This window comes from Rousettus aegyptiacus, unplaced genomic scaffold, assembly GCF_014176215.1.
Source record: "Rousettus aegyptiacus isolate mRouAeg1 unplaced genomic scaffold, mRouAeg1.p scaffold_m13_p_8, whole genome shotgun sequence".
In the NCBI taxonomy this organism is placed as follows: domain Eukaryota; kingdom Metazoa; phylum Chordata; class Mammalia; order Chiroptera; family Pteropodidae; genus Rousettus; species Rousettus aegyptiacus.
In genome coordinates, this window is record NW_023416311.1 from 75,032,929 (window position 1) to 75,054,426 (window position 21,498).

Consider the following 21,498-nt stretch of genomic DNA (forward strand, 5'->3'; position numbering starts at 1 on the left):
TTAAATGAGTATTATGTGTTTTGAAAGAGCTTAAATTTTGCATTGAACAAAATCTGTTGCTTTAAAAATTTTAAATTTAACCTGTTTCATTTGAGAAATAGCATTTTAAATAACCGTTTTTAGAAAATGGCTTGGAAAACTTAGCTGTAGCCTATGAAGTAATATTTCTAAGAGAAAGACTTATTTTTTTTTTAATGCCTACAGCACCTGGTATTCCTAGGTTTCCCATCCAGATACTAACCAGGCTCGACCTACCTAGCTTCTGAGATCAGATGAGATCGGGCACATTCAGGGTGGCATGACCATAGACAAGAAAGCATTTTATGTAACATTGAGATACATCTCAATTTGAGAAAGAGCAACAGAGAAGAAGATAACTGTACTTTTCCCCTAAATGAATTAGTGAAACGGACTAATGAATACATATCAGATGGTACCTTGCTAATAATTGAAAACATCCTTAAAAAAAGACATCTGGCAATTTATGTGTTTAGGTTTACAGATTATGTTAAATTTGTGAAATGGAATGGAAAAATTCATTAATCAAATACGATTTTTACTCAAAGCAAAATAATTATATTTTGAGGGGAATGGGGCATCAACACCACTTGGTGGCAGTATTAACCAAAAATTTAGTTTTAAGCTTTTAGGAATGAATAAATTGCTAGGCAGATAAATCTCAACACCTAAAATTAGGAAGAAAAGGTAAATGTCACAGTGAAAAGTCATTTTATGTCCAACTTTATGTTCTACTTCTTAAAAGGACACAATTTTAAAGTATCACATAAGATTTTGTGGAATTCCAATTTCTATTAACCTCTCCATTTTTAGATACTAAAATTTTTGCTCTATATATTCTCTGATGGTATATTTAGTAAAGTAAGAAAAGATATACTGTAAACTCGAGGACAGGAAAATTATTTAGCTACATTAGAAAAAGAATGTGAAAAAGTAAATGAATCTGTATATAAAAACCAAGGACCCAGGTATTCATTTATTCTGATTCTTATATTTGAAATATTTGATGAATATTAAGGAATTTAACTCTTTTGACCCAAAGGACTTCCTTTATTAAGTTTTACTACTTACTACTTAATAATAATCAAAAGACAAAACTGTTTGGCATGGAATACAAACGTTGTAAAAGAAATAGTAATACTATCAGATCCTGGGTACCCTTTGTGGATCTAATGAAACATGAGGGCAGATTATCTGGCACGTTTTAAAAAGCTAAGGAACAAATACATACCACCCTCATTACTATGGTTTTGAGTCTCGAGAAATTACACATAAGAAGTGCTATTTGCCTGAATTTAGTCCATTTCAATTTTTTTATCCCTCCCCCCCCCCCGGATGAGAAATATTGCAAGAAAAAGCCAAGTTTTAAAAAATGGCTTTTAATGAAATATATAAAAATATAATAAGGCATTCTTGAAACATGATTTGTATGTTCGGCAAGTCTTAAGAGATTCCTAATGTAAAATAATCCTGTTTACTACATGTATTTTCTTTTTACACATACAATGAAACAAATCTTATTTTACTTGACAGTAATATTTATGATGCTGACATCCTCATAGGGCTTGTCTGTTTTGGGATTGACTTTGACGTTGGAGATCCTTTGCACAACTTCCATTCCTTTAGTCACTCGTCCAAATACTGTATGCTTATTATCAAGCCAAGGCTGTGTTGGAGGACAAATGGAAAATCTTGGTAAACTAGGATTTCTTAAATCACATCCTCTGGGTGAGGAAATTAAAGAGAATTTAAATTTATGCTTCACTTTTTTATGTAATTAAAAATATTTACAATTATTTCACTTAGCATGTTTTCAGAGTGATTTCCATGTTTATAAATAAAAGCATAGTATAATGTTTTAAGTTTCTGCACCTTTAAGACCAAAGGGAGCTGGACAATGCTTGCTACAGGTAAGTTTCAAGAATTATGGCTAAGGCTTTAAAAGTTCTCTACAGGAATCTACCTGTACAATTATGAGGCAATTTGGAATAGTTTAAGCAGCAAGTGCTTTGGCATTAGAGAGATGGGAGCTCAAATGCTGGCTCTGCTACTTACTTGACCTTTGGCAAGTTAATCATGTCTGTTTGTTTCCTCTATTATTTAAAACTGGGTATAGTGATAATAGAAGTATTGTGAATATTACATCAGACTATGTGCCTGGAAGATAGATAGTAGTTATATTTTTCTTTCATTGCTTCATGCTTAATTCCAGAAAATAATTTTTATAATTTTGTGGAACTGCATAGCAGTAGAGTTAGATATTGTTTTACCATATTCCGTCAAATCCACAATGCTGTTGATTATTGGTTGCATTCTGAGTTCAAAGGTTTAAAAATGTGGGGAAAAGGTCTTACTATCAGGAATTCATATACTCTAATTTTCCCATTCTAAAGATGAGGAAAGAGGCACAGATGTGAAATAATTTGTTAAGGATTATACACAACAATAACAGTAGCAAAACTGACTAAAACTCAAGTGTCCTAATTTACAGAAGTACTGTTTTACAAAATAAAATCTCATTGTTAGGTAATTTTATATTTTCTTACCTAAATTGTTTTCATTTTTACATCCTGGCAGATATAAATAACGATAGAGAATAATGAAGCTCTCTCTTCCACTGAATTCACTCTTAGATTATAACCACTGAACCTCTGGCTTACACACAATGCTGTTCTACTTACCGTTGGTACTACTGTTATGAAAAACTGAGATCCATTAGTATTTGATCCAGCATTGGCCATGCTGAGTGTATATGGTCTGTCATGTCGTAATGTTGAATGAAATTCATCTTCAAATTCTCCTCCCCATATGCTTTCTCCTCCCATACCAGTACCAGTTGGATCTCCTGTCTGAATCATGAAGCCCTTAACAGAAAGTATACAAAAAAAAAACATATTTATACTGCCCTTTTCTATACTGTCTACTTTGGAGATCTTGTTTCCAAGAGTGCTTTGTATTGAGTCAAAACTTTAATAGTTACTCTATAAAGTAATTTTATTAAACTCAGTAAGTTATACTTTAATTTGGATGATGTATTTCCAGTGCTCAACTGCTACCTAATTTCAAAGATTAAAACAAAAATGCAAAGGTCTTCATTTATAGACATGTATGACCTTCCCCAATAATCCAATTAAAACCAATAGTGTGAATAAGTTTTAGGATCTGTGTAGTATATTAGGTTTTATATAACTGCCCTGCCCACCTCCCTTTCCCTAAACACTGGATTTTCAGGATTTCATTTCACTAATTCCTCCAGAATCCTGAAATTTGATTTTTCCTCTTGCCATTTCTAATCTGTCAGTAACCAAGAACTACATCACTGCCCCCTTAACGGAATTCTGCTCAACAAATCCTAGGTAGAATTCATCCTGCTCTTCAAGTATTAATGGTAGTTCTTACAGACGAGGTGGCACCTGGGCTCTTCTATTATTTAAAATCTTATCTTCTAGATCTAAACTTTAGCCACTAGGAACAGATTACTTTGGCTATTGGCTTTATCTCAGCATGACCCTTTACTTATCTTACCCTGTTTTCAGCTGTTGACAAAATACTGCTGTAGTGTTTTTAAAAAGGTAACTCTGCTACTATTCCCCTTCCTTGATTCTAGATCTGATATTCATGACCATTCTTTGGGCTTTAATCCATTTTTCCTATTCAAATCTAATAAACTAAGCGTGAGAGAATAAGATTCTTAGGTTTCAAACTCTTGTTATACAACAACGTACTACCCCTTAATCATAAAATTTGCATAACTTACCTTAATTATACGGTGAAATGTATGTCCATTATAATAACCATTTCTGCTGTGAACACAGAAGTTTTCCACTGTCTTAGGACACCTAGTAAAACATGTATTAAAAATATCAAATCTATTCAGAGCATCTGAAATAATTTTTTTGCAGTTCTGCTTCCTAATGATAATTAAAATATCTTCTGAATGTTTCAGAAGGACAGTATTTTTTTCACAACCTATTCTGAGGACAAGGAAGAGTTGAAAGTGCATACAAGCAGTAGTATATAATTAAATCAAGATTTCTTGTATTTGACTTCAATAATTTCGATTTCAAGATTATTTAACAGTTTAAAATAAATACAAACAGTGCCTTAAAATATATATAGTTTGCTGTATATGTAGGGTTAAGTTCCTGGGAATGGTAATTTCCTTAATAAAAACAATGTTATGGTACACACATTCCTGACCAAGGACTTATTCACAGAAATGATATCGCCTAAATTTAATCAATTTTAAATGACAAACACTGAGTATGAAGTTTTCTAAATAATAAGAACTAATCTTAAAGGAAGATTTAATATGGTACATTATGTGTGATAGCTTTTAGAGCTGGGAATGGAAGGGAAAATCAAGAGAATCTTGCATGAAATACATGTGGTGCATGGGTTCTGAGCACGTAAAATGAGATGGTCCTGGAGTCTAGAACTGCTGAGTTCTCTATTCAGTACCAAGGTATGGCATGATAAAACATTCGTATCCAAAATAAGTAAGTACTTTTAAGTAAAGGTGTTGTAAAAGATGTCACCCTTTACATCAAGAATAGCTAGAGACACTCTATTGGAGTTGGTATTGCATGTTCATTTTGCAAACTTTTAAACTGTCCAGAATACTTTTCTGCTTTTTTCAATGGAATCCCTTATGTGTTTTATTGGAATTTGGTTTTAAAAATATAGATACTAGTACTAAGAAAGAGATAGTAGATGTCTAGTAAATGTCAAGAAAGAAAAATAATTATCCTCTCAAGAATTTCCTGAGAGGAAAGTCAGTTACATTAAGTGAGCCACAAACTTATAGTTGGGATATGCAGTTAATAATAATAGAAATATATATTTGAATATCACTTTAGAGTTTACATTCATAACTTTCATAGCCAAGATATTTTGTCCTCTTATTTTATGAACCTATTATTTATATACATGCATAAAAATTGCCCATTTTCTAGTGGAGCAGTTATTAGAAATCTTAGGGTTGAATTTCAATTCTTCGAAATTCCTTAAGTCAAAACAGTAAGAATTTCAAGTTGCATAGTTTCTTTGAATATTTACATTTACACTGGTGTTTAAGACAACGAAACCACCACATACTCAACAGGAAAAAGTTTGATGTGAATGTCTCCCATGCTTGTGTGGATAATGGCACTATCTGAAACTCGTTTAGGTCCTTCAGCCTGAGTAGCTGCCATGACTTCTTCTTTAGAAGGTTTTTCATTAAAGACATCACGGTCAGAATCTGCACTTTTTGTATCTTCTGGTTCTCGTTTGGTAAACTCAAGGAAAATAAAAAGTGAGTGAATTAATTAAAATTTTTATCTGGTTAAAATTTATGAGCATGAAAATTTTATTTTTCAACTTTAGTAACTTATTTAACAACATCTTAATAAAAAAAACTATTACAAAATTATAAAATTTGTTATAAAAATAAATGCTTTATGATTATTTTAAAGCAAATTTCATTTCTAATGTATTTGAGGAAAGCAAGAATTCACATCAGAATCCATAGTTCAGGAAACACTTCCTATCATAGGATGTGTGAGACAGTTAAATTATTTTTATACTTAGCTAATATGAAAACAATACATATGATGAAAATGTACAATTTCAAGTGGGATTTAATATCCTTTTGGGTGAAAATTTTGGGGGGTACACATTTAACAAGATGCAGTTTTGAGTTAGCTCTCTACTTCTGCCTTCTAGCATGCCCTACGCTTCCATCTGTTGCTTTCTTTTCACTATTTAGAATCCCTGGGTTGACTGAATTCCAGCTCTAATAGTTAGTTACTAGTTATGTGACTTGGGGTGGGGGGAGGTAAAATTCATTTCATCCATTTCCTCATTCATACATAGGAATAGTAAGAACTACCTCAAAATGGTACCTGTCGTGAAGATTACATGAAGGGATGTATAGTGCCTAGAGAATAGTGCTTATCATATAAAAGGCAATATACACATGTTAGTAATTGTTATCGCTATAAGCAGGATCTGTTGCTAGGTAGGATGAAGATTCAAGATGAATCAGTAATGGATCTTGACCTTTTTTTTTTTTTTTTTTTTTTTTTTTTTTTTTTGCAGAGCACCATCTGATATACCTAAACCCTGAAGCTTTGGAGAAAGAATGCAAATTTTGAATGAAGTTGTAGAAATCCCAGGATCCTCAGGGTATAGGAAGAATTGAGAAAAACCTTTCAGTTGTTAAAACTCTGGACTTCTCAAGGCCTGTTCCTTTTATTTTACTCTCAGTAAGTAGAACTCTTATCTCACAGGATAGCTATACCTGATGCCACCTGAGTTCCAGGAAGGTAAAACTTGTGCCCCAGGACCTGTCTTACCTAATACCATTCCTTGATTCACTTGGATAGATTCCAAATAAAGAAACAACCAGCCAGGATGTTATTACCTTAACATCTTACTCTCCAAAGTTTCCAAAGGAATGACATGTCTGTTGTATTATTTATTTATATGATTTTTAAAAAGTATCTTGATTTAGCTCACATATGGAACTACTGAAGTTCAAAGTTTGTAAAATTTTACTTTTATTTAATGATATGAATTTGAAAAAAAGAAATGTATATATAAATGCATACCATTTTAAATATGTACATCTAATAAAACATAATTCATCCAAATGTTAGCTGTTTAAAGATATACAGTGAGTGACTTATTTTTGTTTTTCTAGTTCTTTTGTTTTTCTAGGAACGTGTGGTTTAATCAACATAAAAATAAACTCTGGAGAAGGAAAAAGGAAACATAACTTGTTAGTCTTTTAATAAAGTGGATGGAAAATTATGTTTTCAGTGTATAACAAGAATTCTATTTTGTGATTAATTTGTACCTTCAAAACAAATTACAGGTAAAGAACAAGAAAAATTATATTCTTTTAACATATATTAACACATTTTTAACTATGAAATTTATAAGCAAAATTCTAACCTTAAAAGAATGTGCCCATTCTACATTAAAAGCTTGGTTGAAACTATTTCCTACATTTACCAAATGCTGGTAACCTTAATAGCATCACAGCTGCTTATAATCTGTCAGATGAGTAAAAGAGTACACTATAATGGGCCAGACACTACCAAACTTTGTGGATTTAACAAAGAAAACATAGTGCTGACAGTGTCAGCAACCAAAGAAACAAACGAAATATCAAATAACACCAGCACAAGCAAGCACACCTAACTCAGACGTGATGTCAGAGAAGGCTTCCAAGCCGAGACCTGAAGTATGAGCAGGAGCTGGGGAGAGATGTGTGGCTGGCAAAAGAAACAGCCTGTGCAAATGCTTAAGAGGGAAAAAAGAATACTCAACTATGGCAAATGGGATCAAGTTCAGTATGGTCGGTGTAGCAAATGTACTGAAAATGAAAGGTAAGCTAGGAGGGCCAACTAATGTACATAGCTCGGGAGTCATTAAAGGATTTTAGGCAAAGAAATTAAGTCCTCACTAAAGGTCACTGACAGGTTCTTGGAAACTGCGACTTTAATCAAAATGATATATAATGACCAATTTTACCATAGGCTAAAATTGACCTAAATGAGTTAAGTTTCTCTGGTATTATTTCTGGTCACAAAACATCACCAAACTTATAAATAAAGACCCAAAACAGTTCTAATAGTAAACACTGAAATTAAAATACTGAAATAAATGTGCGCTATACATATACAAACAAAAAGTTCTAAAAGATTAATAAAAACAAATGAGATAATTATTTTCTAATCCTATTATTCCAGTTTAGGGTGGCTGGAGCCTATCTCAGCAGCTCAGGGCTCAAGGTGGGTATTAACCCTGGATAGAATGTTATTCCATCACAGGGTGTACTCATACACACGCCCACACTCAGACTGGGACAATTCAGACATGCCAATTAACCTAACTGCATATCTTTGGGACATGGGAGGAAACCAGAGTACCCAGAGAAAACCCATGCAGACATGGGGAGAATGTGCAAACGGCACTCTGACAGTGGTCCTAGCCAGAAATGATTTTTTTTTTCTTATCGACGTTATTACCAAACATTATTGGAGGACCTGTTGGAACCACATTTGGGTCTTGGAAAGTCTCTGACTGCCATGTGAAGGACAGAATGCAAGGGCTGGGTTACTATACTTTAGATTTTTTTGTTTGGCTGAACAATTAGAACAGTGCTACTCCTAGATAGCTTAGTAGTTTGATTTTGAGCCCAATTTTAGTTAACATGCAAAGTATTTTTAATTCTCCGGGAAAAAAAATTCCTCAGGAATATACAATTCCAAGGTAGCAACATTACAATGGAATCAAAAAGTAAAAAAAAGAAATGTGTTTAGAGAAGAAAGTGTGCAAGTTCAGGGGAGAGAAATGATATTCCAGAGTAAAAACTATAAAATAATAAAAACAGAAGAATTTTAAAAACTCTATAGCAAAAGAAATTTGGATTCAATTATTACCATAACCACTTCCTATCATCTTAGACAACAAATAGTTATAGAAACCAGGCTGAAAAATTTTCAAAACAATGGAAAACAGTACAGAAATACTTAAAATCAAGTCCTTGTTAAAAATTCTAAAATATTAATATTATAAAACAGTATTCTGGTTGTTTAAAAGTCTGTTATTTTGCCAACATTCTCTTCAGTTGAAAGCACAAGCTAAGAAAATAAAACTCCAACCAATCTGGAAGAAACATTAAGGTTTATCTCTTAGTACTTCCACATACCATATAAAATCTATTCTTTTTGAAAGATGTACACACTACTGTTGGATCAGCTTGAATATTCTGAAGAACAGGGTTTTCAGAAGCTTTCATTTCTATAGTAGTTGCAGCACGATGTTTTTTGGCTATTCCCTGGAACAAAGCCAATTGCATCACTCTAATATTTTCTTGCTTGCCTAAGATCCGCACACACCTAGAAAATATGTTTACACAATAAAATGACCAGAATTAACTCCAACTATAATAATTTTACAGATAAAAGCTGGGAATCAGCTATCCTTTATCTTTGTACAAAATAATTAGTAAAAGGTTTTTAAATATTTCTGTACTCCCCCCAAAATTATTTAAAATTGGTAGGTGGCTATAATTTTCAGATTAAAAAAATACAGTTGTTCAGTCACACATTTTTCACCTATCCCTATTATTTTAATCTACAAACCTTCAAAGATTTTATATTGCCAAAATGTACAATGTAAATTTGTTTATATGTGAGAATGTACAGCACAAAATTTTTTCTCCTTAAAATATACTTTCAGTTCTTTTTATTTACATTCAGTGATAGTATCTGATTGTAACTATTCTGTACTAAGACCAAATGGACTGTTTGTACAAAAGACTTATTGTGGTTTCATGCATTTTAACTTCTGATTTTATGTCTAGCAGGATGTAATGCTGAATTCTGTGGTTAAAATATTTGGCAACATTTAACATGAACCAGGCTAATTTAAATCAATAAGCAAAAGACAGACTATAACTTGTTAAAAAAAAAAAAACTTGAAACTATGCATATCTTCTTTCCATTTCTTTTACAAACATGAGTGGAAACTTTTTACATAAGATTATAAACAACTGAAAGACCACAGAAAAATCCAGTCAAAACATTTGGTTAAGTTTAGACATTTGGGACCATTCCACTTGTCTTGGAACAAACAAAACTCCCATTGTTTCCCTGAAGGAGGAAATGGTCCCCATGATTCCCCATAAATGTGTTTTTTAATAACATACATCATATTAAAGCTTACCGGTTTGTTTCTACATTTATAACTTTAATGCCCAGCATTGTTCCATACAGCACGAAATGTCCAGTTTCATCAAAAACTATATTAATTAATCTCACTGCATCCACCTTCTCCAACTCACGTTCTACAGCCATTCGGCGGCCAAATTCCATGTCTGGTAGCTGTTGCCTCATCTGTTGTAGTTCAGTAAACATCTAGGAAACAAACCATTTATTTAAAAAAGAGCTACATAATAAAGGGAATGAGAATTTAAATAGAAGCAGAGTATACATTAAGAGCCACTGACAGTTTATGTACTTATATATTCCTTAAGGAGGACTCTATAAGCAGAAAATAAAAGATTATGTTCAATCATAAAAAAAAATATTTACACTAAGTGGTTCTTCTAATTAAACAAAAACCAGTTCATTAATATAATTACTGCTTTATAGAAACAATAGATCTAAAAATAAAAAAAGAAAATATATCTGCTGCCTTTTATAAGCTGTAGGACTTTCTAATGGAAATATAATGCAAACTACCTACATATGTAATTTAAAATTTTCAAGTAGCTACATTAAACAGGTGAAATAATGTTTTATTCAACCCATTATATCCCAAAGATTAACATTTAAACATTCAGCAATTTAATAAAATTGAGATAAATTACATTTTTTCTTATATTAAGTCTTTGAAATCTTGTATTTTATACTTTCAGCCGATCTCAATTAGGACTAGCCACATATCAAGTGCTCAAGAGCCACATGTGGCTGCTGGCTACTATATCGGACAAGGTAGCTACAGACTAAGAGGACCTTATACAAGGATCATGGAGCCTGACACATAACAAGCACACAATTTTTGTTGAATGGATTCATTATTTTACTAATGTATAACAATTTCATGATAAATCTTTCAAGTTATTTTGATATGGAGCAAAACTACAGTTAGATTATCATTAGGTAAATCGGACATAGGATAGATGAATATTTTTATGAGTGCACTTCAATTTGGAAATTTGGTTTGATTTTTAGTTAATACACAATTTACAAAATAGAGATCACATCTTAATCACTATGTACTATTATACTACAAAAATATGCTCTTTACATTCAGTTTTCCAGTTATTTAGGGCATCAAAGAGAATTCAAAAGTAGCTCTTCATTGCAGATTGCAGATGAAAATAAGCCAGACTTAAATCTAATCTACTTCTACCTTTTTTTCATGCTTGTGTTAACTGGAAATCTTCAGGTGTTTTTTTTTTTTTTAGATATGGAAAGAACAACACACTCCAAAAATCGAAAGAAGGTATGTGTGTTAGGGAACAACATAAGGCCTAGGTCTTAGAGACCAGCAAAAACCCTGGTCACTGGAGTTTTTCTTGAGTCTCTGAGACTAATATATATTATTGCTATTCATGTGTCAGATGTAGCCTAGATGATGAACTACATTTCTGTAGTGAGGGACCCCTGATTATTTTTTCTAGAGAGAAGATTCAGTTTCAAGACTTAAAACTTTGTAGATGGCCATCTGCCCACATATAAATATTTTATAAATGTTAACCCAACTTGATAAGCTCATTAGAATCTTTTTATAGTATTCTAGCCTTTACAGCAGAGCCTCTGTGATACACAACTGTGTGATCATGTGCAGTGATTTTCTGATTCATAAATATGAAAAGATACAATTTCATGTCATCCAATTGAAATTTCTTCTCTGTTCAGCTAGGCCTCAACTGATTAGAAACTTCCCCCTCTAACATGGAACTGTAAAATTCCAGTTGTTTACTAGTCATAACTCATTGTGACTAATTTAATTGGCATTTATCTGTCTTTTTTTGCGAACTCATTCTGAATCTCAACTTCTGTTATATGCTTTAGTACTGACTTCTTAAAATCTAAGCTCTATAAATTCGACAAATATTGAAGACAACAATGAAGAAAAAGATTGGATGGAACAGCTCAGAGTATATATATTTAGAGATTTATACCCAGACACTAGGATTTGATTATTGTTTTTTCCTAAGGAATCTTGGAAGAGCTGCAAGCTGATAAAGGGTTTTTAAATAATACTTAAATTGAAACTAATATTTAGTTATCAGTCACCATTAAAGAAAAAACATCACAAAGGTTTCTCCTTTTCTTAAAAGCAGAGTGGAAAGCTATCTTCTTCCAACAAGAAATGAGTCATGAGGATCCTTTGACTAGCAAACAGAATTTCATACTTATCTGGATTTATATTCCTTCAGGGAGATAATACACCTAACTTTTTACCATTTGACACCAAACGAGTGTGACTAATGAGTGACAATTTTTGAAGCAGTTAATGCCGGGGTAAATTGGTCACTACAAAGACTTTGCAATCAACATTGTTATACAATAAACATATTGCTACAAAGTTTCAAACCACAGACTCTGAGATGTTTCAACATACCATTATCTGTTAGAGAATAACCTGATGAAAACAGTTGATGAAACCCGTTTCCACAAAAACTAGTTAACTTTGCATGAGTAAAAACTTATTTTATAACTACATGCTCTAACAAATTCTTATTAGCAGTAATTATGTGTCAGGTACTGTTCTCAGTGCTGGAGATATAATCATGAGCCAAAACAGATACAAGATTATAGATTGCACATAGAGTTTAGTCTACTGGGGGGCGATAGACATTAATCAAATAATAAGACCATACCAAATGCGTTAAAAGAAAATAAACAGAGTAATATACAATCACAGAAAAAAAAGTTGTCTTAGATTGGACGAAGAGTGAAAAATTCCCAGAGGAAGTGACCCTTTAATTGAAATCTGAAGGATGAGTTCAATAGGTAATGAGATAAATGGGGGCAGGAGTCACTCCAGGAAGAAGGAACATCATATGCAAAGGTCCTGTGGTGGGAGAAAAGGTCAAGAAATTAAAACACAGCCTAATTAGTTAGAGTAATAAGCAGGGAGAAAGGTGATTTACAGCTGACTGTAGTGGTCGGCAAGGACCACGTATGATTTTGTAAGCAGGCCATGGTGTTGTTCTTAATCCTAAGAACAACAGGAAGTCACTGAAAGGTTCATAGGATGACATGACCAGATATGGGCTTTTAAAAGATTGCTCTGTGTGTAGCATGGATAACAGATTAGAAGGAAGCCAGAAGAAATACAAGCAGTAGGCCAGGCAAAAGATCATAAGATAGTGACAGGTATGCTAAAAGGAAATGAATAGATTTAAATTATATTTAGAAAGTAAAATTTTCAGGACTCGTGATAAATTAAATAGAGGGGTAAAGAAACAGAGTTATGGATGACTCAGATTTCTGGCTTGTGATGAATATTGGTGCCATTTGTGAAGACAGGAAAAAAATGAACAAACAAAAAGGCTAGGACCAGTTCTGTACATAATAGAAAGCTGGAGAACTAAATTTTGGAGTAGCCACAAACAGATAAGAGTGAATAGAATGGGAAGAGAAGAGGGCATAGAATGAGTTTTGAGAATCTTAAGAGAATAAGCTTGCAAGCAGAACAAAACTGAAAAAAACAGCCACATAAGTAGAAAGATAACTGGTTCAGAAGATATCACATCATAAACCTAGGGAAAAGAGTTTTGAAGAGCAAGAATGTAAGATAGGGAATAGGTGAATATTATCTTTAATGTGCTAAGAAAAAATAACAATCTAAATGTCTACATTCAGAAATATCTTTTTAAAGAAACACCACAAAATAAAAACATTTTCAGAAAAGTAAAATCTGATTAAATTTAAATTGCACTTACACTTAGTGATTCATCAAAGACTCTCATGAGTTTTCCGGTTAAAAACCTGAAAATTCTAACTTTTCTATCAGAACCTATTGTAGCTATTTTCTTCCCATCAGGGGAAAAACATATGCTAGTTGGATAAGACTTGCACTTTGCAAATTCATATAAATCTGTGTCAGTTTTATATTCCCAGTTCACATTTTTAGGGAATTTATACTCATGAGGAGGCCCGGTCCAGTATTCAATCATTCCAGATTTGTCAGAAGACACTATTGCTTTGTAAACAGGGTTCAGCCGTATCTGAGTAAGAGGTGATGTATGGAGCTTGTCAAAAACATGAAGTGGCTGGTTATCTCCTCGACCATCATAAATAAAAATTTTTCCTGTACTCTTCTCTGAAGCAGCAACTGACGATATGGCATCTCCCGGGCAATAGATCCACTCACATTGTCCAGGAAAATAGCTGAGATAGTAAAGAATTGAGAGAAAAAAGAGGTCAACACAAGAAGTAAGCATTGCTCCTCACCCTCACCACCAAAAATGTCCTGGCCAGTAATTTGGCTAGTTTTGGATTCCTTGCTCAAACGAGGCAAAGAGAGACACAGAATGGGTAGTTATGAATAACTAAAAACAATTATTAATTTTTCTCTTTCTGACTCCATCAATGCAACGATAACAACTTCTAAGGATCTACTGAACTACAAGAAGGGAACTGCATGTAGCAGACCACTTACTTCTGTTGGGTAGATAAGGAAACTAAATTAGACCTGGGTCTTAAAATATTCTAGGGTATTGCTTTTTGGATTTCTATGTTTCAGTCTATGTATAACTTACTCTTAAATAATTTAACATGTAACAATATTTGTTATAAATCCATTTTTGAAATATTAAAGATCAAAATATTTTAGTTATGACTATGCTCAAAAGAAAAATTCTTTTATCACACTCTCATTAGTAACTTGATGGTGGGGTCCTATTCCCATATACCTGTGGTCTTCTAAGAAGAAAAAGAGGGAGCCATCATTCTCCCTTCCATTCCTAGTTCCCAATGAGGACACAGTGTGAAACACATCAGGGAATTCATACCAGAAACCAAACCCTGCTGGAACCTGGAGCTTGGACTTTCCAGCCTCCAGAACTGTGAGAAAATACATAAGTCACACAGTCTATGGCCTTTTGTAATGGCAGTCTGAGCAGACAAAGACAAGTCTCAAAACTGTTTCTGACAATGCTACAACTTTCAAGCTGACATTCATTTAGATATATAAATTCAGTATGTTATCTTAAAAAAAATGCTTAAAACAAAGTATTACTCTCATTACTGTGTAATTTAACCACAAAGTTTGGGTATCAATATACTTCAAAGATTAAAATCACCAACAAAAAAACTGAATTCCAAAAATGGGCATAAGCTTTATAAGAACACAACATCATATTACTGAAGTAAACACAAGGAAGTTAATTTTATGTACCCTTAAATTAGACACGATGGATCCTTCTTATTAAGTAGTGTCAAATGGATCTAATGAACTCTTTTGACGATGTTGTTTGGAAATTTCTGTAGTGATTAATGACAAAAACCACAGCAGAAGCTTCCAAATAGCATCGTAACAAGGATTCGCCATATCGAATTTTCCCTAAGCGAAATCCTAAAGTACCTTTTTTAATGAAATGGTTAATATATTCTGTTTAGAAATACCTATGAAATAATAAACTTTAGTTTAAAAATTATTTCACTAAGTTAAAAAATATATAATTTAAAAGACTCACCCCAGCTTCAGCATATTGATCATGTCAAAGTTCACTACATCAAACACCTTCATTGCTTTATCATCACCCACAGAACAGAACAATGCTCCCTCAGAGCTAACTGCAATACTCTCAATAACTCCTATTGAAATAAATGAAATTAAATCATCAAATACCAATGAAATAAATGTGCATGATTCAAAGAAAAAAAAAACACTTTAAAAGAAACTTTAACCAGTACAGTAACTCCCTGCCCCCACTCCAAAAAATGAACAAAGTAAAATTCTTACCTAGATGACTACGAAAATGTTTAACAAATTCAATTCCCTCTTCTACTTTTTTCCAGAACTTAACATGCCCATCATGACTGGCAGTAATAATAAAGTCTGTCCTGCATATGTAAAATTGTAAAAATTAATTCCTGAAACAAATCTTTGAATTACTCAATACCCTTAAAGCATTCACTGATAACCTTTGACTCTTTCATAATAGGTTTTCAAAAAAATGTTCCTTTATTAGAGTAGACAGAACACTGCAACATTTTGAAGCTCTTTTCTGGACGTCATAACAGTTGCTACTGCACTGATTTTAATCTTAAGAGCTAGGATAAGAATTGAGTCAGAACTTGACATTAAAAAAAAGACATCTCACCAAGAATCACTGGACTTTAGGGTCCTTTAATGCTAAAATTACCCTACGGGCAGTCTTTTCACAGGGAAAATGTTCTATTTTTCAGAAGTTGATAAGTAATTAAATCTCAACACATTACTTTCATATATAGCAAAATTCAATATGTTTGTTTTGTATCCTATCCAAGGTATTTTGGTTGTTTAAATTATCAAAAAGATTCTGTACAGAATCCTCTTGCCTGTAAGATATATAAAAATAGAAACCATTTATTGAAACTTAGTGTCAGGTACTTTACACATATTTTCTTACTTAGTTTTTACAACAACTCTATTAGGATGGGTATTTTTATCATTATTTTACAAATTAAAAAGTAACTTTTAAATGTTAACTGTATTTTTCCTAGATTCATAGCTGGAGAGCTGTATCCAATATCAGATTTGCCTAATTTTGAAACCTATCATCTTTCTATTACACTCTGGTGCCTTGAGTTAAAAAAACAAAAACAAAAACTTGAGGCGAGTGATAGCAATGCTAGTCCAATACACTGCTTTATACACTGACAATCTGGACTAGGAAAAGTGCTAATGTTTGGTCAGAATTATAAATGAAATATAAAGATATTTTATTAAATTGTTTATATTCTAAATTGTCTCCAAGTAATCAAAAATAGACTGAGCCAAATTCGTCTATTTCTTTCCATGATTACTGCCAATATTACTCAAGCCACCATCACATCTCATCCAGATTTTTATACTAATCTCCTAACTGCTCTTACTGAATCCATTGTTTCCCTACTTAAATTCATTCATCTCACCACAGCAAAGTGGTCTTAACAAAAATAAATCTGATGTTATTCTCCTAATTACAGGTTCAAAATCCACATAAGAAATAGAAAACTTTCTGGGATATAGTCCTTGTATTTTTTTCTCCAGCCCTGGCTGCCATTTAACTTATCTGAACCTGTTTTCTTACTTATAAAATGCAGATTACTACCTCATAAGATTGTTAAGATAAATGAGATAATTTATAAAAAAGCTTTAGGTCCCTCTCAATGCCTTTACTGTCTCTCTCATTGTCCTCATCTATATTGTCTCTGTCCCCGAGTCCCTCTCTGCCTTTCTCTGTCTCTCACCGTCTCTCTCACTGTCCCTCTCACTCTCTGCCTCTGAGACCACACTCTGTGGAGTGTTATCCATTTTCTAATAAACTTTCCTTTTGACTATTAAAAAAAAAGCTTTAGCACAGTATTGGACACATTATGAGCTTAACATAGAGTAGAATATTACTATTATTATTATCCTTCTCCAAATTCCTATTCATCTATTTGGAAGGTGCTGTGACATTTTAAGGATGTCTTAGTTCTCATCATTTTCCCTATTAGTACTAAAGAGCTAGCTATCTTAATATACTTTTTTTTTTTTTTCTGGGAAGCTCAGACACTACCTGGTTCATCCCCTTTTGGCATTTATCTCCAAAAGATATATATACACAAACTAGAGTTCTTAGAGAATGCACTCCTTGTATGATATATTAAAGAACATGTAGGCCTTTAACGTCAACTTTACAGAACCTATGGAATTAAAGCCATAACATCCTATGTAAAGTTAATTCTACAAATTCACCTCAAAATTGAAGCATTAAAAAAAAAAGTCTCGTAAAAAAATAAAAAAGACAATGAGATACCATCTCACACCTGTTACAATAGCTATGATCAACAGGACAAGAAATAAATGATGGAGAGGATGGGGAGAAAAAAGAACCCTCATACACTGCTGGTGGGACTGCAAATCGGTACAGCCACTATGGAAACCAGTATGGAGGTTCCTCAAAAAACTAATAATTGATCTAGTATATGATCCAGCAATCCCTCTACTGAGTATTTACCCCGAAGACTTGAAAACTCATATCCGAAAAGATATTTGCACACCGATGTATATAGCAGCACTATTCACAGTGGCCAGGACATGGAAGCAACCGAAGTGTCCTATGATAGATGACTGGCTAAAGAAGCTGTGATACATATATTACTCAGCCATAAGAAGAGATGAAATACTGCCATTTGTGACAACATGGATGGACCTCGAGATAATCATGCTAAGCAAAATTAGCCAAACAGAAAAACGCTGAAAACCATATGATATCTCTTATATGTGGGATATAAACCTAAAAGTAACAAATGAATAGGACAAACAGAGACTCATGGACATGGACAATAGATTAGTGGTTACCAGAGGGTAGGGGGAAGGGAGAATGGGAGAAAGAAGGGGTAAAAGGGGTCAAATATATGGTGAAAGAACGAAATCTAACTATGGGAGGTGAACACACAATATAAATATATTTATGCCTTACTGTTAAAATGTACAACTGAAACTTATTGGATTTTGTTAACCAATGCCACCATAAAAATAAATAAGCAAATAAATAAATAAATAATAAAATAAAAATAAAAAAGATGTGATAGACTTACTTGGTACACACCACATGGGTGATAACATCTCTATGCATGTAACTGCGCTCATACATGGATGCGCTGGGGAGATTATCGAGATAGACTCTTTCAAACTCTAGAACTGAGAAAAAAAAGTAAAGAAAAAAATTATTTTTAACAACTAGAACTAAATATTATTTTGTATTTTCTTTATTTAAAATTTTCTAAATTCTACTTAATTTTCATCTAGATTTCAATTTCTGCCAGTTCCATATATAATGAAAATAAAAATTGTATCTACTATTTCAGTTTAACTTTTATTATTGCACATACTGAATAGCATTATTTAGTCAGTCAAGACAAGTTCTCAAGTATAATATAGATACTTAACTGTCTCTAGAACTTAGGAATTGAGTGGTTGGCTTAGCATGAAGATTCCATTCAAAAACAACCAAAAACCTAAAAAGGTTCATAAAAACATCACAACCATCATTCTAACCATGAGATCCAATTATTAGTGTTAATTTTAAAAAGTAGTAAGAGACTAGAGGACATTTAAAAGATGTCTCAATTTATCTTGAAGACAATGATCCCCTTTGAAGTCACTGATACTCCATTTTTTAGAGCTGAGGAAATCCTAGAGATTATCCAGTTGTGTGCTTCTCAAGTTTTTTCCAGGGACAAACTATCTGTAAGAGTGGTAAATCTGAGGAAATACTGATTTCATTATGTGAGCTATAAAGAAGTTTACTGATGAGCTCTTTCAGTTTTTTATAACTTTATAGCAGACTCAAAGCTGTGTCTGATAAACTCCTTTTCCCTTCATTTTTAGTAAAATATTCTCCATTTGGGGGGCATATTGGCCTTTCTCATCTTTTCTTGCAGTTTGGTATGGCAAAGTGTCAATGAGATAAAAGTGGAAGTGTGTGACAGTAAAGAAGTCTCCTTGAAAAGGTGTGCCTTTCTTCTCTTCCTCAGTCCTATAGCCTGGAACTGGGATATGAGCCCTGTAGTTCTAATGACCACTCAGGATGAAAATGAGGGCCATACCCTAGTGATACTAGGGCAGAAAGCTGGAAACAGCCTAAGCTCCTTTGGAGCCTCCATACCAATCCTGGACTGTCTACTTTGGGACTTCTTTACACATGAAAGAAATACAGCTCAGTCTTTTAATGTTATCGCCATTTGGGATTTTTCTGTAATATGTAGTTAAATTTAATCCTATCTGATACATATACCTTTTGCTATTAGTTCACTTGTTGAACAGAAACATCGAAAACAAAACAGGTTCCAAGGCACATGGGTATAAAAGAGAGTAACACATAATTCCTGTCCTTGAGAACCCATCGGTTTAAAGGCTGTGCATTATAATCATTTATAACGTCTTTTTAAAATGTATACAAAATCCAGTGTCCAAAGAACATGTTAAATATTTAATATTTTTAGATATTCTCATCCCCACTTAACTCCATAAAAATAAAATATGCAAAAATATCCTAATTCAATAAAATAATCAAAGCATAAATACTGTAATATTCACTCACTCGATAAATACTTATTGAGTATCTGCTATATGCAAAGCACTTTACCAAGCAGTGGAGCAAAACTTGCTCTTATACACTAACAGTCCTAGCAGTGGAAACATAAGTGAGATCATGGCATGAATAAATATACAATTTCAAAATGTAGCAAGTGAAACAAGAAAGAATTGCTGTAGAAACATTTATCAGAAAGCCCTGGCAGTAAAAATAGGTAATGCACTTTAAGGGTGTGAAGGAGCAAGGTTCAAAAAGTAGCTTCTTCAAAATTTGGATATATAAAATTTGAAGGCTACCCGTCAATTCAGTAAACATTACCTGTTACTATTAATGTGCTTAGAAACCCAGCCCAGACTGGAGAAGTCACAAGCTTCCTAGAGGAGGTGATAGCTGAGTTGAGCCTGAAAGTCTGAAAAGTTAGTGAAAGGAGTAAAGGTAATTATTCCAGGTAGAGAGACACCATGATAGCCCAACAGTTGTGCAGAGAAGAAAAAGAGTATGGCCCAATCTCAAGTATTTCATTATGGGTGGAGCCCAGAAGAGAAATGATAAGGGGTTAGGAGAGGAAAATATGGCAATATGCCGGTTAGATATGGAAAGATGATATCACCAAGTGCGTTATATGCTACATTAGGGAGTTTGAATTTTGTTTTGAAAATAATGAGAAATCACTAAAGAGTTAAGTAGGGAGAGTGATAAAGTGAGATTTGAGCTTTCAGATCACATTTTAATGGTCTCACACGTTTAACATTTCACAGAACTTGAAAAACAAGAAAATTTAATCTATCCCATCGCTCATTCCTTTTATTTGATAAAAATTTTTGTCACTATCCCACGTTAATGGCAAAATGCTTAATGCCATGGTGTATAACGAGTATGGTTTGAAAACCACAGACCTTGGGTTTTAAATGAAAAAAATATGTGATCCAGGAAACTTACGGAACTTTCTCCAGGTCAGAAAACTCATTAGTGGAACAGTCAGGGTGAAAATTATCTTTACCTACACTTTACAATTCTAAATAGGCGTCGCCAACTCCCCGCGTCCCAACACACAAACACCACTGAACTAAAAGCCTTAACTCCCCTAAATGGAGTTAGAAATTCAACCTCATAGAGCTGCTTTATATATAGTAAGTCTTAGCATAAGTAAGCACCAGCATCTATTGTAACATCAGTGATTAATAGTGTTTGATACTATCAAAAGACGCTGTGCTGCGCCCACATCGCTATTTCGGGAAGATGTATTAAGTAGAGTGGCCAGAAATGAGAAGATGACCCGACCCTGTGTTCTGAGGGCACAAAACCCCACAAACACACACGATCCGTTTTCGGTTCTGGCTTGAACTTTCCCACTTGTGGCTCGCAGCATTCCAACTCTCCTTATGCCTATCTCTGTAGCTACCTTTCTTCTTCTTGGCCAGTGCTGCCTCTACAGGTAAAGGCCCAACCCAGCGCTCTTCATTATCCTCTTCATTTTCTTGGGCCACTGCTACTGCCACTGCCAGCTCTCTTTCTCTAAGTTCCGTTTTTTCCGGTTCCTCCGGGTCTCGGCGCTTTCTTCTTCTTAGCTGTGAATCACCAGCACCTTCCGCCGCCATGTTGACCAAATCGTCAGGACAGGCGCGACACACACAACCCCGCAACCAATCGCAAGGCAGTGGCGCAGCCTTCGCGTAAGCGGCCGAGCGAGTTTC

General features: G+C 33.6%; 1 protein-coding gene and 1 long non-coding RNA gene across 3 annotated transcripts; one reads left to right on the forward strand and one right to left on the reverse strand.

Annotated features, from left to right (window-relative positions):
- Positions 1-989: 989 nt before the first annotated feature.
- Positions 990-21,431, reverse strand: PPWD1 (peptidylprolyl isomerase domain and WD repeat containing 1). Of its 2 annotated transcripts, XM_016140406.2 has the most exons (11): positions 21,207-21,431; positions 18,306-18,408; positions 15,499-15,599; positions 15,230-15,350; positions 13,475-13,922; positions 9,739-9,929; positions 8,720-8,909; positions 5,116-5,297; positions 3,776-3,857; positions 2,700-2,882; positions 990-1,684 (listed from the first exon to the last, which is right to left on the reverse strand). In XM_016140406.2, exons 1-11 carry the CDS (start codon positions 21,400-21,402, stop codon positions 1,541-1,543), a joined length of 1,941 nt encoding a protein of 646 aa, XP_015995892.1. In that variant the 5' UTR covers positions 21,403-21,431; the 3' UTR covers positions 990-1,540. The 2 variants fall into 2 exon arrangements, with proteins under 2 accessions (XP_015995892.1, XP_015995893.1); XM_016140407.2 differs by lacking the exon at positions 21,207-21,431 and having other exon boundaries at positions 15,230-15,252; positions 15,574-15,599; positions 18,306-18,357.
- LOC118606595 lies at positions 5,208-6,653 on the forward strand. The gene is made up of 2 exons (XR_004952544.1): positions 5,208-5,314; positions 6,100-6,653. It is a non-coding gene; the product is annotated as an uncharacterized LOC118606595 (long non-coding RNA).
- Positions 21,432-21,498: the final 67 nt, after the last annotated feature.

Coding starts and splice junctions, on each gene's coding strand:
- PPWD1 (XM_016140406.2), bottom strand. CDS start 21,402: ATGGCGGCGGAAGGTGCTGGTGATTCACAGCTAAGAAGAAGAAAGCGC. Junction 18,409..21,206: donor ACTGGCCAAGAAGAAGAAAG/GTAGCTACAGAG, acceptor TTTTTTTCTCAG/TTCTAGAGTTTGAAAGAGTC. Junction 2,883..3,775: donor CATTTCACCGTATAATTAAG/GTAAGTTATGCA, acceptor CTTTCTGTTAAG/GGCTTCATGATTCAGACAGG.